Source organism: Carlito syrichta, unplaced genomic scaffold (genome assembly GCF_000164805.1).
Source record: "Carlito syrichta isolate Samal-C Ts95f unplaced genomic scaffold, Tarsius_syrichta-2.0.1 Scaffold315562, whole genome shotgun sequence".
Taxonomy (NCBI): Eukaryota; Metazoa; Chordata; class Mammalia; order Primates; family Tarsiidae; genus Carlito; species Carlito syrichta.
In genome coordinates this window covers 449320-467794 of record NW_007259658.1, presented here as the reverse complement: position 1 = coordinate 467794, position 18475 = coordinate 449320, and the positions used below count along the sequence as shown (strand labels likewise).

General features: G+C 39.4%; 1 protein-coding gene across 1 annotated transcript in view; it reads right to left on the bottom strand.

Annotated features, from left to right (window-relative positions):
• Nucleotides 1–8971: 8971 nt before the first annotated feature.
• GUCY2F (guanylate cyclase 2F, retinal) overlaps nt 8972–18475 on the bottom strand; it is a 118898-nt gene continuing 109394 nt past the window's right edge. Inside the window, exons 18-20 of the mRNA XM_008072990.1 lie at nt 12147–12235; nt 11965–12053; nt 8972–9065 (exon numbers count right to left, since the gene is read on the bottom strand). Of these exons, the coding sequence (XP_008071181.1) occupies nt 11966–12053; nt 12147–12235 (177 nt within the window). The 3' untranslated portion in view covers nt 8972–9065; nt 11965. The remainder of the gene's footprint in view (nt 9066–11964; nt 12054–12146; nt 12236–18475) is intronic.

Here is an 18475-nt window from a genome sequence, read left to right as displayed (position 1 = left end):
TACTCTGACATTGGGCAAGGAGGTTACTTACTCCATAAAAGTTTAATTAATTTCATAAAATCATCTTTCTCTGAAGTTGAGTGCCTTGCCCCTGTAGATATATAATGACACTTCATAGCAGATCTGACAAATTGACTTTTCCCAATAAGTAGCCACCAAAGCCTTCCCCGAGGCTTGAGCCCTGGTGAGATGCATCTGATGGCAATAGCAATATCCCTCATCCCTGACATTTGGTTAGAAATTGTATCTTTCCCCAGTGTGTTGACATCAATTTCTCTTCTTCCATCCTCATGGCATCCCTATGAGGTATGTAGAACCAAGATGCATATTTCTATTGTTCTTGCCAGCCAGTAATTGGCAGAGAACACAATTTCTTCTTGAGACAACCTTCAGATAATTCAACAACGAATTGTCTGTGATCCCAGAGGATCATTTGATGCAGAAGATACTTGAGAGTAAATAAGTTAACTGTCCATTCTTCTAAGTTCTCTGTGCCTGCTCCCTATATTAATCCAGATGAGCAGAAAACAACTTACCCGATCTGTAATACTTAACTTTCTGGGGAGAAAAGACTTGCTGGTTTAAGATTTGACATTTTACAGTCTTTTATTTCTTTTTGAAAAGACATTTCCAATTGAAGATTATGTCTATATCTTTCATAAAATCTCATTGTCCATTATAATAAACAATGTCTATTATACAAAGATTTACATAATAAATTCCCCCTAGAGCTCAGTGACAGGGAAAAGAAACCTGTCAAGGCAGATGAACTCACAGGCACTTTTTTTTTACTCGACAGAGAACCATGAGGCTCAATTTTGTTGTTTTCTTCCCTTTTTGCTTTAACTGCCAAAAATATCAGAGTGAGTGTTAGTGGTCAAATAGAGTGATTTATCATGAGACTGTCTGAAGCTTCCAGTTTTGTTTCTTATAACTTTTTCTGGTTTTGATTTCAATTGCCCAGTTTTTATGTGTTCTTACCATTTGAAAACCACTTAAGTCTGTTTTGAGAAGGTGTGTAAAGGAATCATAGTACCAGAAACTCTCAGACTGGGAAGGGAATATTTATCCCAACCTCCCGTACAATACTCAAAATATCATCTACTCTCTTTCCATTACATGATCATTTAGCCTCTGTTTGAATGCCCCTAATAACAAAGAACTCAACTATCTTTGAGGCTGAAACATTCATTCTTGTACTGCTCTGACTACTAGAAAGTTCTTCCTTTTGTTGATCTTATATACCCAGCCTTCATCATTTAATCTAGATTCTATCTTGTGAGGCAACATAACACCAAATAAAATCCTGTTCCTTATGGTATACCTTCATATGTGTATATCAAGAGAGCTTTCATGCCCCTTCATAGTCCTTTAGTGTCCTTTTCTTTTGGCTAAGTACTATGATTCATAAAATTGGCTCCTCCCAATGCCGTGGGTAAAAACCATAGGAAACAATGACTGAATTTTTTTCATTTCATAAATGAAGAATTTTTTGCTGTCAAAGGTCAGTGACCATTAATAATAAAAAGATAATCAACTATGGCCTAATAAAATGTGACTTTAATTTAGCCCTTTGGAATTTTATGAGGGAAATATAAAAACACTTGGTCAGGTACAGTGGCTCATGCCTGTAATCCCAACACTTTGGGAGGTGAAGGAGGGCAGATTGCTTGAGCCCAGTGGTTCAAGACCAGGCCAGGCAACATAGTAAGACATTGTCTCTATAAAAAAGTTAAAAAATAGCCAGGCATGGTGGTGTACACCTGTAGTCTCAGCTACTTGGGAGGCTGAGGCAGAAGGATTGCCCGAGCCAAGAAGGTCGAGGCTGTGGTGAGTCATGACCATGCTGTGGCAACAGTGAGAGCCCAATTCAAAAAAATTTTAAAATAAAATTAAAATAATCTACTGCTTTTCAGATAAAGAGTAAGGTATATTTAACCTCTAATAAACACAAAAATACAAAATATACTTTGTTTTTAAATAATGACTATGAAAATATGAAGTGACATATGAAGGTATGAACTGAGATATGAAGATATGAAGTGAGATGTGATGATGTGATATATGAAGGGTGGTGAGATGGGGGGTGATGTTAGATAGACAAATGGATGGGAACACAGGAAAAGTATTAGTAAAAAAAAGAAAAAAGATGTATATGCACAGAGGAAAGATACATACACAGAGAGACATAGAAATATTCATTCATTTATTCAACAAATATTTATTGAGTGCCTCTCATATGTGTCAGGCACTGTGCAGAGTACAAAGATGAATTGAACATGGCTCCTGCCTTTAAGAAGCCCATAACATTTTTTTTCTCTAGATCATTATTAGGGATAATAAGACAAGTATACAAACAGTTAATATTACATTATAATTAAAAAAGTACAGGTAAATTTATTAAGGGATTCAAAAACAGGGACATATGATTAGAGGGAACAAGGAAGGCTTTATGTAGGAAGTATTATTTGACTAGACTCTGAAGGATGGGTAGAATTCAGACATATGGTAGTGGGCAGCAGAGAAGAAATTTCAGGTACAAGAGAGAACATGATTAAAGGCATGGAATCAGAAAAGGTCAAGGGAAAGAACAAGTAATAGATTTGGACTAGAGAATAAACTGTAAGAAGAAGGGTAGGGAAAGCTAGATTGGAGTCTTACTAAGGAATTTATAAAAATAGAGAAACATTGAAGTTTTGGGAGCAGGAGAATTATAAGATCTGAACTGTGTCCCAGAAAAATACACTTAAATACAGACAAAGAAATACAGACAGAGGAAAAAAAATATTTTTTGGAGTAACATAACCATCTTGTGACACACTTTTGGAATGCTATCACTAAAACCATTACATAGTGTTGCACTTTCAAATTATAGGCATAAATGGGGAAATTTCATGTTAATGTTTGTTCTGTGGGGTCAGTGACTAAGTCAACCCAAATTTGACCAATGAGGCAATTTCCACAGACTCATAAGCATCCCTACAAATTTAATCTTGTCCTAGATTGCTCCTAGATCAAGGGATGCCCCAAAAAACATGCTGGACTTCCTTTTGAACCACATCAACAACATCACAGTGAAGTTAAGATATTGCCACTTATAAAGAAACTAGCTCCAAGATACCTGCACACGTATGTTTGTTGCAGCCCTATTCACAATAGCAAAAACATGGAACCAACCATGTTGCCCATCGAAGCTGGGCTAGATTTAAAAAAAAAAAGTGGTACATATATGCAATTGAATATTATGCCACCATAAAGAAGGACAAACATATGGACTTCACAGCAACTTGAATGGATTTAAAGTCAATCATACTCAATGATCTATCACAGACACAAAGAACAAAGTACCATATGTTCTCACTCATAAGTGGACCTTGAACAATTATAATACTATAAAAAAGTGGTACATATATGCAATTGAATATTATGCAACCATAAAGAAGGACAAACATATGGACTTCACAGCAACTTGAATGGATTTAGAGTCAATCATACTCAATGATCTATCACAGACACAAAGAACAGAGTACCATATGTTCTCACTCATAAGTGGACCTTGAACAATTATAATACTATAAGAAAGGTATTGGTAGTAGTGGAAACTGTCAGGGGAAGGGGGTAGGATTGGCAGTTAAAGGACACTGCTAGGGGAGGGAGGGGCACACCTCAACAAGGGTACCTGCATAATCAACATTTGTATACCTAACCCTGAATTGTACCCCACATCTTTATAATAATTTTTTAAAAAACAGTATGGCGGTAAATTTTTTTTAAAAAAAGAAACTAGCTCCATAAGCAAGTGCCCCGGAGGGCTCATTCTTATTACCAATGCTGCTTGGAGTGGTTGCTTTTCCCTTGATCTCTCACTCCAGGAAGTCATAGTCAGGAGAAGTTGACTGGGTACTATTCTCTTTGATCGGCTCAATCACTCCTGAAGCAGCTTGGGTCAGTGAGAGCATGGGCAAAGTTTTTCCCTGCCCAGCTTATACCCACTGGATACACAACCATATCCACAAATCAGGAGATTTCGTGGCTCTGGAGGAGATGGTATGAACAAGTAGTAATCAGATTCAGTTCTTATCCTACTGTAAAGTTTACAGGCTTGGTTCTCCCCTGACTTCCCTGACTTCCCTCACTATATGTAGGAGTTGTCATTTGGATGATGGGCATATTGAAAACCTTCCTGATGGCCTCAGAAGACAGGCATCTCTTCAGGTATTTCTAAGACTTTAGTTCTATAGGACTAAGGCCCTGTTCCATAAAATACAAATGAATCTGTAGGGCCAAGGAGACAGAATTCCACTTGAGCCTACTTAAATTAGAGAAATGTATGGCTAAGAATGGGATCTCGTCTGCATGGTGATTTTGTGATCAAACAATCTGCACTCTCTCTCTCTCTCTCTCTCTCCCCAGCCCTCTCTCCCTCTCTTCAGCCCTCTCTCCCTCTCCTTCCCTCCCTCTCTCCCTCCCTCCCTCCCTCTCTCTACTGTGATGTCAGTACAGTCATCTAGCTCAAACACTCTGAACCAGAGTATTCCTGCCAAGTCCATTCTTGTACATACCGTTAGGGATCTAACTGCAGGATTCCTAAGAAAAAGTATTCCTACGAGTCAGGAATTTTTCTTGATAATTCAGATCTCTTTTTTGACCTGAAAAAAGCAGTTGCTCATCTACTAATTAGATGGTAACTTTAAGAAAATAAGTTCTCCTCTTAGAACTCTCATAATGTCCTCCGTACCAAAGACCTTGCCAATTCTATGATTCTGTATGTATATTCATTTTTATCGTATTAGTCACCTTTAAAAGCCCTTCAGTGACATGTGCAGCCACTCTAATTTACAGTGAGCCAAAGTGAGTATATAGATTAATGGTCACTTCTGCTCTCAGTCTCTCTTTGAAATAGATCCATTATTGCTTGGCCTACAACAAGTCCAAACTGGAAAAGAAGTAAGATTGCATAATTTTTACAAACTACTCCTGGAGAAACCCAAACAACACACAAATAACAGACATATTATGTTTTATAAAAGGTAACTTGTATCTATATTTATGTTTTATCTATCAATCATCTTGACCTGAGAAGGCATGGACCAGAGAAGGGGTTCAAAAGAATTCTGTTGCACAGACTCCATTATTTTAATGGGCTATAATCAACCAGCCAGATAGGAAATGTGCTTGATTAGGTCCATCAGCTTTTGGTTGAATAAGGGATTAGAGTAAAACGGTGAATCCATTGTAAGCTTTCGGCTAATTCATACTTATTTGACTCAACTGTGTTTAAGTTACATTCAATTGTTGATGTCACATAGATATGACCAGTGCATGAAGTATTACTGTTTGGCTGTTTGCCACCTCCCATTCTTTGCAAGTTGATTCTGCTTGGATTAAGGACAACGATGTAATTAAATGAGTAGTTTGATAATAAGGCTGTTTATACTAAGTCTAAGACAAGGTAGGCAGAATGGGAGTCCTTGGAACAATACTTCTTGGTAGAATATCCTTATGAAGTAAACCAAGTTATGGCCCTCTGATAAAGTAGATAGCCATCTGCTATCTCCTCCTGCTTTGCTCTGCCAGGTGAAATAAAGGAGTGGATCACTGAAAGCCATTCACAATCTAAACAGATTCAGCCTCTACCATTAAAAGTGTAAATAGCACTGCCAACAATAAAATAAAATGAAATCCAAGTGGGCTAATTTGAGAATCAGCTGACTTAAGGTATTCTTTGGCTGGGTGGATGCTATAATAACTTACAATAATCTATGAAGTGAATCCAAACAGGAAAGATAGAATAAAAAGTCTAAAGGGACTTCAAGCAATTCTAACTTCCTTTGTGCTTTTCTGTGGTTTCTAAGTTTTCTACAATGAATATATATTGTTGTTGAGATCTGTAGGGTGAAAACTTCCAAAGAAAAGGACATTAATAATTCCCCATGGAATGACCATTTTGTTATGTTATGTTTGGAAAGTAAAATAAAAGCTCAAATAAGCAAAACCCGACTTGTAATTCATTTGCATTTGGCTTTCTTTTTCCAATAATCTATTTTCAAAAGAGGCAAAACATAAGAAAAAAAGCAGATATAAGGAATGTGATAAAACCAATTCAAATCTGTTTGAAAACTTTGTTTAAATTGTTTTCTAAATATTTTTGTTTTGTACAAGGAAGATAGGCTACTTAAGAAAACAGCTGAGAATAAATCGTTTTGGTCCCTCTTAACTACCAACACAATTCACTGTGCTAGTAGCAACAGGCTCATAGAGAAATAACAAGTTGTATATGAGGACAAGGTTATACCCACTAAATAAATCAAACAGAATATGAGAGTAGGGAGTGTTTTTCTTCTGACAAAATGATTAAAGTACTAAGGCAAATTGGAAAAAATGTAGTTTTAGTCAATGAAGAAGATTTTAATGAAAAAGAATCAAAAAACAGATGGAGTGGTTTTACATAGGGCCTCATGATAAAATCAAGCAAAGGAAGATATGATCATGAACAAGACAGGATTAGTAGGCTAGATAACATAGAGCTGGTTGACATTCTGGACTAGAAAAATATCAAGGAGGGAAATGGGGGATAGGATCAGATACAGAGATAGGGATCATTCTCAGGGGGTCTTGTTGCTTAATAAAAGATTGTGGTTGAGCAGTCCTTATTTTGCAGGTCCAATCCTGAGGCTATATTTCTTAGGGCTAAAGAGCTAGACTGTCTGGAAGAACACTGATCCGTAGAGCCCAGGAGCTGCAGCCCCACCACCTCTCCCTTGCCCCTATATTCATATTAGAGAGCAGTGCTACCTCCTTCAGGAGAAGCAAAGGTCTGTTTCTTTGAAACTTGCCTTAGAAGTTTGCCTCTCTCTAGAAGTTGTCTTGAAATCTCAGCTTTTGACTGAGATCTTGATACAACTAGAGGATAATATTTTATGTCTCCTTCTCTGCCATGTCTAGAAAAATGAATTAGAAATTCAGCTCAAAAGAGTTGAAAGGCAATTTCAGCCTTTTCTGCATCTTCTTGAACAGCTTTGGCATGGTAAGAGACCACCTGAGGCTGAGAGAAGTTGGCTTCTGTTAAGAGATAAGTAGTCCAAAGGGCTTTGACTGAAGGTTGAGGAAAAACTGCTGGGAAGAACTTTTGAAGCTCAGATTCAGACTGAGTTGATAATGGAAAAATTAGATATTAGTGAGGAAGTTATCAAATTATACTTTAGGCATTTCTTTCTTTTAAAGGGGTTGTTCTAAAATAATTAACTGCTTTACTAGCTAATATGTTTGGGTTCAGCTGTTTTATTTTTTATTTATTTTATTTTATTTTATTTTATTTTATTTGAGTTAGAGTCTCACTCTGAAGCCCAGACTGAGTGCAGTGGCACACTCCCGGCCACTGCAGCCTCAACCTGCTGGGCTCCGGTGATCCTTCTGCCTCAGCCTTCCAAGTAGCTGGAACTACAGGCACGTGCTACCACACCTGGCTAATTTTTTGATTTATTGTAGAGATAAGGTCTCGCCAAGTTGCCCAGGCGAGTCCTGAACCTGCGGGCTTGGGCAATCCACTCACCTCAGCCTCCCAAAGCGCAAGATTACAGCCTGAGCCACCGAGTCCGGCTGAGCTGTTTTAATAAAGAGATTATTTTATATAATCAAAGAGAGGAAAGTCTTGCTTAACTATTTTAAACATGCTTATGAATTAAGCCTTATTGCTTTGGTCCTTGTGACTGTAGCAAACCACTGCAATAACCCCTCGAAAGTGGAATCTGGAAAACTAAAAGCATAAAGTAAAAACAAATGTTCAAAGGGATTTATTTTATTTTATTCTCTTTTAGAAAATAATGTTTTTTTAAACATGGGGTACAGTTCAGGTTTAGGTACATAAGTGGTCATTGTGCAGGTAAAGTTTGGGTTCCCTTATTGATGTTATATGCCCCACCCCAGGCAGTGTTCCACTACTGCCAATCCCTTTCTTATAGTAATATAATAAATATTCAGTGTCTGCTTATGAATGAGTACATGTAGTACTCAAATCTTTGTTTTTGTAATAAATCACTGAGTATTACAGACTCTAAATCCATCCAAGTTGCTGCAAAGTTCATAATTTTATTTTTCTTTATTGCTGCATAATATTCCATTGTATATATGTACATTTTCTTCACCCAGTCCACTTTTGATGGGCAGCACGGTTGGTTCAAAGGGTTTTACTTTAGAGCCAGGGGTAGTGAGTTGAAAGGCAGGGTGGGCAGAGGAAGGAAAGGAAAGTATAAAACTTTAAGGGAGTTTCTTAGTTCAGTCTATAACTTGTATACCATTCTTCCTGAGAACATCTCTTACATTTATTCCATCACGTCCAGAATATGACCCCGAGTCCAGTGAGATACTTGCCTAGCAAGAGCAATTCAATTATGTTGCCTAACTGAGACAAGAAAAGAGACCATGACAGTTTTGGAATGATTATGAACAATAAGCAATAAGAAAACAAAGAAACTTATTAGCCCTCGGTTATCCAAACAACACAATTAACCAGACTCTTCTTCTCCCCTCGCCCACCCTCCCCATTCTCTATGCATTCCAGCCAACTGAGGTCACAGTGGACTGGGATTCAGATGTATGTTTGCTGATTCTTTTTCCTGACACTAATCTCATAGTATCTGAGGTATGAATTATGCTCATGAAATACTTTCTAGAGATTCAAATGAAATGAAAAATAAAACAAAATGCCTCCTACTTTTTTTCTGTGAAAACAAGAGACCTTCTTATCTTAGCCCATGTTGGGCCAGCTATTTTGGAACAACTAAACTTGGAGGTGGTTCTCTACTCTTCCTTAGGGTTCATATCCATTGCAGTTTACATTCAAATGGCCTTTTTAGTGACAGCTGGGTGATGAACAAAGCTTGTAAAAGTTACTTCCCAAGGACCCGCTTACAGTGGAATTAGGCTTGTACAGCCCTAGAGATTGATCATCCTCAGAGGTGTAGTCATTCACTAATTTCTTATGCAGGCAGAACAATTTGTTGAGTTGGAGTGTGCTTTTCCACCACCTCACCAAAAGAAGATTCACGTCTTGGATCCCTTTACTCCTAGGGTGGGAGAAAGAGGAAAAAGTAAGCATACCATCTCTATCCTAGGCCTTTTACAGGATTTCAGTAGGAATGATTCCAAGCCTTGCACCACCACTCTACTTCATGAACAGCTTACAAATTGCTAAACTTTCCTGGGTTATCGAACAAATATACATGATTACATGTATCAGGCTTGTATAATTAGACATTGCTATTTACAAGGATTTTACAAATTAAACAAAAAGATGACATGTTAATATACAGGTGGTCCTCAACACACCAATGAGGTATGTTCTAAACATTTATAAGTTGATGATTTGGAAGTTGGAATGCCTTCCCCCATAGTAACAATGCTATATGTGTGGCGAACAGGTTTTTAGCTAGTCCACAAAGGCTGGCTTAACCCACATGGAGCAGAGTTATATTAGAACTCTGGCAGGGGAGCCTGGGTTCTGAGAAAAGAAGGAAAAAATGTGCTTTCTGCCCTTTCTTTGAGACCAAGGAAAATTCAAAGGAAAGGTTTAAAAGAGATGGAAGGTGGAAACCAACTTTTCCACCTCCATACTTGTTTTCACCTTTCTCCCAGGGATCTATTGTTCTTGCGTTTTTCCAAGCCCACCACTGTGACCTTCCATTCTTCAGAACTGCCAACTTTGTAATTTCTCCTTGTTCCAGTGAAAATGAAGCTGCCATCTCTTTCTGAACAGCTAGTTTAGGTCACCCTCATTAGGATATGGATGATTCACTGCTCCTCCCCGTCCATGATTAAAAGAGGGGCTTTTCAGCCCCAAATTAACTCTAGTGGATGAAATTTTAGAAAAAGTAGCTAGATGAAGCAAAATGAGGTTGGAGAAGTGGATATTTGGGGACACAATATAGGAGCTACCAGGTCAACAGCAGGGCTCTGTCTAAGAGACGACCTCTGTAATCAGTTCACCAAAGTTGTGCCCCCTTTCATAGCATCTTTTCTTCTTCCCTTTCTGACCTGACAGGGCCCTCTGAAGGTTTCAAGTTTTCCCTCAACATCTCTTATGATGGTGGCAATGGGTCAGAGACATTCATAGGCAATGTAGGTCTTTCATTAGTTAGGTTATTCTAGTACGCATCAGCTTGTAAGTTCACAGAAAGATGGAAACATTTGGAATAGGTGGTGCTGCTGGGTGACATCAACATAAAACATTTAATAAGAGATAAATGAGGTGTCTGGGAGCTCTTGGATTTAGGGCAAGCCTTCTAAAATTTGTCAAAGGTGCTCTTTTTGGGGGATTTTCATGATTTGCCCAGGCCACCAAGGCCTGGTCAATTAGCATGCTGATTAAAGCACAGATTCTAACGAGGCCAGGACCAGAGGAGGAATCTTCTCTTGGGCCAGTGGCTTCAATCCGTTCCACATACCCACAGCCCACAAAAGTTGGTCTTCTGTGTAAATGATCTAAGCTATATCTATCTGCCTGCAAGGAAAGCACTACCAAGCACATATCCAATGATGGTGAGTCACAGTATCTTCTGCTGCAAGCTCTAACACATTCTTAAAAATGGATGGGTTCTTGTACAGTGCTACCAATACCTGCACTACTCTGCCAAAGAGAAAATCCTTCAAGAGCTACCAAACCCTTTTTCACAGAGGTGGGGCAGAGAAAAAAGAAGGAGGAGGAGGAGGAAGGAGGGAAAAAGGGAGGGAGGGAGAGAGGAAGGGAGAAAGAAAGATATTGTATGTGTGTGTGTGTGAGAGAGAGAGAGAGATTGTCCCTGTGTTTCCCTACAGACAGAAAATAATGTTCTTGGAAATTGAATGACTCTATGTCCCAGCTGCTTATCCACTTGTGTTAGTCAGTAGGAAACAACAAAGCCAAGCCCCAGATGGCAGGGAGTCAGGGAGTGATGCAGTAGGATGCAGAGGAGCCACATGCTCAGTACAGAAGCCTTTCTGATGCATAAATGTTTAAGACTAGAACAGGGCACTACGATTGTTGCAGAAATGAAGATGCACTAGGGTTTCCTTAAGACAGAAACAGTCATCAGAGGCTAGTGGAAAACTAGGAAGTATGTGGATGCCTTTGGTAGTTGCTGCTAGAAGTGTGATTATTATGGAACATACTAGAAAACAAGGGAGAAGGAATGTGTGGAGATGCCCTAATGTTTGACTTAAAATCTTGTGATTTCCAAGAATATATAGTGGGAGCAAAGGGTTTCAGGGTCAGTGTTACCATGGAAAAGAGAGTTTAAAAGCAAGATAAAGAAGAGATACTGAGAAGAGCCCAAGAAAACAACGAATTCTTCAGAAATAAATACGCGGGGAACATTATTGATGATTATGTTGTTGTTGCTGCTTCAATATTGTACCATCCTAGAAGGGGAGGAAGAATGGAGGAAATTGTCTTGAATCCAAGTCAGGCAATAAGAAGTAGCCAGTCTTATTTTGCTTGCCAGTGCCAACCTCAGAAGGCATGAGGCAGCACCTCCAGAGGAACTGACATAAGCATCCCCTCCAAGATAGTCTTGCCAATAGATCCCCGGAAAAGGAGGTAGTCACAGTACCTCTGTGTTGTCTAGATAACTATAAGCCTCTAAAGACCTGATGTGGCTCACTATGTGTCCCAGGTGTTCAACAATGAAAGAAACAGGTGCACCTGCCTGATAATGGATAGCAAGGCCAGCCTTGTTAGCATTCAAATGTGTTGTCAGTACAGGAGGCAAGGGTCTCTCCCAGACAGCCTCCCTCAGGTGCAGCTCACTCTGCAACAAGCCTCCCTACAACAAGGTTTTTGTCCCCCTCAGTAGAGACTGGAAATAAATTCTCCAGCTTCATTACACTCTGCCAACAGAGTATAGGCTGAGACTGGCACACATGCCAAAGGGAGCCCCAGATTTGAAAACTTGGCAAGCTCCTATGCTCTGTTTTCCTGCTGCCCATTACCTTATGGTTTGTTTCTCACCAACTGCCTTTCTGCTTTTCTTCTTTGGAAGGCTGCGATTTCCGCTGGTTGCAGGCCATGGCCCAGTTGCCTGCAGGGCAGGGGAGACACCAAAAGAGGTAGTGAAGAGAGTGTGACAGATTAGGGCATAGGAAGACTCCAATTAAATGCAAACTCCACTTACCCATCTTTGCCCACTGGTGGAGGCACGGGAAGGGGCTTTGTGAAGCCTTTTTTTCCAACCAGCCAGTAGGTCTCTTCTGTGCCTTTGCCCTTATCACAGAAAATATAGAAAATCTTAAGTATGCTATATAATCAATTTTCGAAAAGAAGTCCTTCTGATCAGTAGGATACAAGCATTCAGGTTGGCTCAGAAATTGTCGCTGCTTTCCCCCTTGTCACTACTCCCTGGAGTCTTCCTTCCCTACAAGACTTCCTTACTTTACATACCTGAGGCTCCGGTGCACTCCATGGGCTGCCAGAGCAGTCAGATGAAAACTGAACATATCAAGCTGTCAGATACTTTGTCTACCACCACTGCACAGCTCCATCTTAAGGAATGTGCAAATGTTTGGCTTCACAGCAACCAAACTTCTGAATGTTCAATTGAAAATTTTGCTTAGCATTTTTGTCCTCATCTTTTGGCATTAGGAGCTACATTGTCTTTTTAAATCTAGAGTACATATATTCATAGTCTATCTACCCTAATACCCTGTCATCCACCTGCTCTCACAAACCCCAAAAAAGGAAGCAGAAATGGAAAACAGGCTGCAAAGCTTTGTTTTTAAGCCCAGAGTACCCAGGCCACCTTGAGAGGTCTACGTTTCTGCAGTGCTCTTTTCTTCCTGCCAAGAGATTCTTTTTTTTTTTTTTTTTTTTTTTGAGTCGGAGTCTCACTCTGTCGCCCAGACTGGAATGCAGTGGCCATTCCTGGCCACCGCAGCCTCGACCTGCTGGACTCCGGCGATCCTTCCGCCTCAGCCTTCCAAGTAGCTGGAACTACAGGTGCGCGCTACCATGCCCGGCTAATTTTTTTTTTTTTTTTTTATTGTAAAGATGAGGTCTCGCCAAGTTGCCCAGGCGGGTCTCGAACCCGCGGGCTCAGGCAATCCACTCACCTCAGCCTCCCAAAGGCGCGGGATTACAGGCAGATTCTTATAGGTAAGGCAAGACCCCAAGGAGATTTCCCCCCCCCCATCTATAGTCCAGTTCGTTGACTGTCAAGAATCATAGGCCTGAGAAGAAAAGGGGAGTGTAAGCTAAAGCTAGTCACCCAAGGGTCTGAGTGATAACTTCAAAGGTGCTGCACTTTCTGCCACTGTACTGTCCCTCTCTTTCCATTAACCTTTCTCTCAATGTGCTTCTCTCTTCCCTTCAATTCTCTTTTGTCTGTCCTCTCATTTCTTCCAATTCACAGGGGGAAAAAAATGTGTTTACCAAGAATGAAAAAAGTAATGGGGTGAGTTTCCAACTCATTAATCTGAAATATGGTCTCACTGTCAGCAGCTCTCATTCAGAACAGTTCTAAGTTGTTTAACTTGGAAATTCCAATTAGATTTGTCCCCTTTAAATATCCCTATTTTATATCACATACATTTATCTCTTAATAATAATGACAATAACCATAATAATAAGTAGCACATTTACTTGTTGAACTTCAAAGCATTTTGCAAATATGTTGTTCAAGGCCCTGAACAAGCCTTCCATGAAACAAATAGGAAGAGAATGCCATTATAGCCAAACCTCCATTAATTGGCAAGCAACTTGCCCTAAACCTCAAGTAATTGGACTATTTAGGGTCATTCTGTTTTCAGAAGAGGTGAACAACCTGAAAATATATTCCATCATTCACTCTTGCCTTTATTCCACTCTTCCTGTATCAGGGCTAGGAATACAGAGATGGCTCTGACTGTAAGGCATTCACAGCATAGCTAAACTAAGACAACTATCAGGTCAGGTATTGGGTTCTTAAGCCCAACTCCTCTGCTTCCAAAGCTCTTTTTGTATAGTACCTAGTGCGGGGTCTTATAATACAGAGAGTTGCTCAGGAAATAACTAGATTTGTTCCATTAACTGGAGCTCTCAACCCTTGTGGACCTGGAATACTCAAGGTATCATCAGGTCTCATTTTGGGAAAACACACTGATAAAGTTCAAACTCAAAGACCTTTACCTTCAGTCATATTTACTGTTTGCCTTGAGATCTAGAGACTATCAGAACAGCACGATAATTCCCAAAGGAGCTTTATAGATGCCAGGATTGTCCAGTGATTTAGGTGGGTCTGGGGACATACTGGAATGCCAAAATGAATGGTTGCAAAAGAGGATGTGAGTGTTATGGGCTTGGGCAAGTTTCCAAGTCAAAGAATATGCAGGGGAGGTCCAGGGGCTCTCTGAGGCTTTAGAGTTTATCCAAAAGAACTATCAGAATCTCGGCTCTCTGTTTACCCACCCTCCTTCTACAATTCTGCTGAAGGGAGGGAAAGTATGGCAACAACTAAAGTCTAAAACAAACGTTGATCCAGTATCAATTCCTCCGCAGTCCCAGAGATCCACCAAATAATAGTTTCTTACTTTAGCATGACACTTTTAAGGCACTTTGGCATTTCCTGTCTTATTTAATCCTCACAAAAACCTAGAAGGTAGGTTTATTATTAAACTCATTCTGCAAATGGGGACACTGAGGTTCATGGAGATTAAATGACTTGTCAATAAGCAAGCACAGCTGGGACGTGAACCTAACTCTACTAGGCTCCAAATTTTAAATGCTCTTCCCTCTATACCACACAGCTTCTCTAACATACTGGAGTCAAAAGGCAAAACTAGAGGTCAAAAAAGCAACTGTTGGGAATTTTAAAGCTTGTGAGATTAATGAGATTCTTGATAACCACAAGTCAGATGAGGCCTCTATGTAAACAAACAAAAGCAGAGAAAGAGGATGAAATTGCTTGTCCAGTCACACGTTAAGTCATTGATGGGACAAGAATTTGAAGTCAACCCTTTTGACTTTCATGACTCTGTCAATACAACCTCATTATTTCTTATCTCAGTTACTAGTGTGTGTGCATGTGTGTGCTTATGTGCACCACCAGTTCTTGTATGTGTGTGAGTTAGGGGCTGGGGTAGGAAGAGAAGATATTGAGGGAAATAAAACAAGTACTAATGCTAAGGGACCTAAGAACCAAATACCATTTAACCCCAGAATTCAGAGACAAGGCCAGAAAGTGCCCACCTCTGGAATGTAAGTTAGTACAGTCATTATTTAAAAAAAAAAAAAAAACAGTATGGAGGACCCAAAGAAACTAAAAATAGAACAACCATACAATCCAGTAATCCCACTTTTATGTATTTACCCAAAAGATTTTAAATCAGTTTGTTAAAGAGATATCTGCACTACCATGTTCATTGCAGCACTGGACACAATAGTCAAGAGGTAAAAGCAACCTAAATGTCTACGCATGGATAAAGAAAAATGTTGTATATATACACAATGGAATACTATTCAGTCTTTAAAAAAAAAAGGAGATCCTGCCATTTTTAACAACATGGATGGAATTGAAAACTACTATGCTGAGTAAAATAAGCCAGGCACAAAAAGACAAATAGCACATGTTCTCATTTATATGTGGAATCTAAAACCATTGAACTCACAGAAGGAGTGAGTAGAATGGTGGTTACAGAGGCTGGAAGTGGGGGAAATAAAGAGATGATGGTCAAAGAACACAAAATCTCAGTTAAATAGGAGGAATATGTGGGTTTTTTATCTATTGCATAGCAAGGTGAATATAGTTAATAATAGGGTATTATACATTTCAAAATGGCTAAAAAAGTACATTTCAAATGTTCTCACCTCAAAAATGTTAAGTATTTGAGGTGATAGATATGTTAACTAGCTTGATTTAATTATTTCACATTGTATTCATAAATCATATTATTTTGTACCTCATAAGTATGTATAAACTCTCAATTTATAATAAAAAATTATGAATTTTTCACATTGTATTCATAAATCATATCATTTCTCTGTACCCCATAAATATATATAAACTCTCAATTTATAATAAAAAATTAAGAATTTTTCTTTTTGAGTTGGAGTCTCACTCCATCGCCCAAGCTGGAGTGCAGTGGCATGCTCACGGCCATCCCAGCATCGACCTACTGGGCTCTAGCAATTCTTCCACCTCAGCCTTCCAAGTAGCCAGAACTACAGGCACGTGCTACCATGCCCGGCTAATTTTTTTATTTTATTGTAGAGATGAGGTCTCACCATGTTGCCCAGGCTGGTCTTGAACCTGCGGGCTTGGGGAATCCTCTCACCTTGGTCTCCCAAAGTGCTGGGATTACAAGCTTGAGCCACTGCACCCGGTCAAGAATTTTTTTTAAAGTGTCCACATCGGGCAATGACAGCATAAATTATCTGAGAACAGTCATTTGGGGAAGTCTTTCTGGAATTTAAATCTACCTAAAAGTGCCTGGTAAATACAGCTGATAAGCCTAGAAAAATCTCAGCAAGGAACTCCAAACTTGTCAGAAAAACAGTGACTGAAATAAGACTCATGCAAGAGAAAAGGCAATAAAATGACTTATCAGTAGCCCATCAGGAAAGAATATAAGCACAATTGGCCAGTTAGGTATTGATAATTTGTTGCTAGTACAGTATAAGAGAGGTTTGCAGTGGGCAATAAGACAGCCTCCCAGAAAGGCCGAACTTCTCATCTCTAAATGAGTCTTCTCTCATTTTGGTCTCTTTGAACATCCTACTCGCTCAATTAGTCAGCTGTTCCATGTTCTCTTCCCTCACCCAATCCAAACCACATCTTTGATTTCACTAAGGGAAACAATTTAAACTATCATCACTCAATAAATAAATAAATAAATAAATAATTTTTAAAAAATAAAGTATTATCACTCCAGTGACAGAGACCGGGAGGGAGGAAGGGTGTTGCTATTGGATCCAAATCTTCCAAAAGAAAAAGCTTTAATGAAGGAATTTCAACTGGAAGGAAGGGATGTTTTCAGCCATCAGCTTTGAAATCATACCTGGCTGACCATCATATGTGGTCTATCTGCCCCATGTACTAGAGCAACTCTTGCTGCCAGTAGCACACAGTTGGTAAGTGATGAAAATGTTGAACCAGAATTTCTGAAGTATGATGGTGATATGGTCTTATTGGGGATATACTGCACTCTTCAATGGACTAGAAATCCCCTGTATCTCCCTACTTTGCAATATGCAATGCCTAACTCTGCTGAGGAGGTGAAGGGCACAGAGACAGAAAGTATCTCTCTTCTTCTCCCATTTTTTCTTTAGATCTTACTTTCCTATTCCTTCTTCTTTTTACCCCTTCCTTTCCTCTGGGACTTTCTCTCCTCTTCTTGCTCAGTATCTCTCTCTTAACCTCTTCCTTACACAGACCCTGCCACCCCAATAGCCAAGGCCCAGTGTGCCGTTAGGGATAGATTTTTCCTCCAATTTGCTGCAAAATATTCCCAGATTCCCTGGGGTAAGGGAAACCATGAAGCTGCAAACCACCCGTTTGTAGTAAGTCCTGCATTTGTACTTGAAACACGCAAAGATCTGAGTGTTTCTGAATGGAAATTGTGGAGCAATAAAAACTATAGGGGCAGGGGCGCATTTTTCCTTTTGCAGTTTCAAAAGTGGCACCTCTTCAGCTCTTCAGCTTTTATATGAACCTGTGCCTAGCAATACAGAGAAAAATGTTTTAGGAGACCAAGTTGCCTTTGTCCTCCTTCACTGAAAAGTGACAGCATATATATAATGTATATAAGGATCACAAAACTCTTGAGCAATTTGGTCCACTGCCCAAGTAATATCCCTATTCCAATCATATTACTGCCTTAAGTTTTCTGCAGGGGTTAGAAAGGAACCTGTCCCCTTGTAAGTGACTCACACCACCTGCTAGAAGATACTAAGGATTTATTGGAAAAAAAACAAACTAGGACTATCCAGAAAAGGAAGCGATCAACTAGAATCAAGTCTTCCAATTAGTCATTCAGCTTCTGAATGTAGTTACATGAAACTTGCCACCACTTAGAGAAGGCATATCAATGACAGAAACAAAGTATGCATCACTCAGTGCCTTACTCTTGCTTTGCCCCAAAATAATCACTGATAATATAATATTCATGAAGCACAGTGTCATGGAAAGGGCACTGTGGAGTCTTGCTTCTGGAGTCTTGGTCTGATTCTGCTATGAACTGACTGTGTGACTCTGCTCAAATCACTTCACCTCTCTGGGCCTTGATTCTTCATCTAAAAATGGAGTTAGATTATTAGATCCCTGAGGTCTCTTACAACTGGGTCATCCAATGCTCTTGGGATCACCCAGAAAGAAATGAGGAGAATCCAGTGGATATGGTTTAAAAAACAAAGAAAGTAAGAAAATTATTCTAATCCTAAATCCCAGTTCAAGTGATAGCCCTAACAAAGACAAAAGGTGCTACAAAATGTTTGTCTTTCATAGAAATTGACTTTGTTCCTCTTGATTCTTGA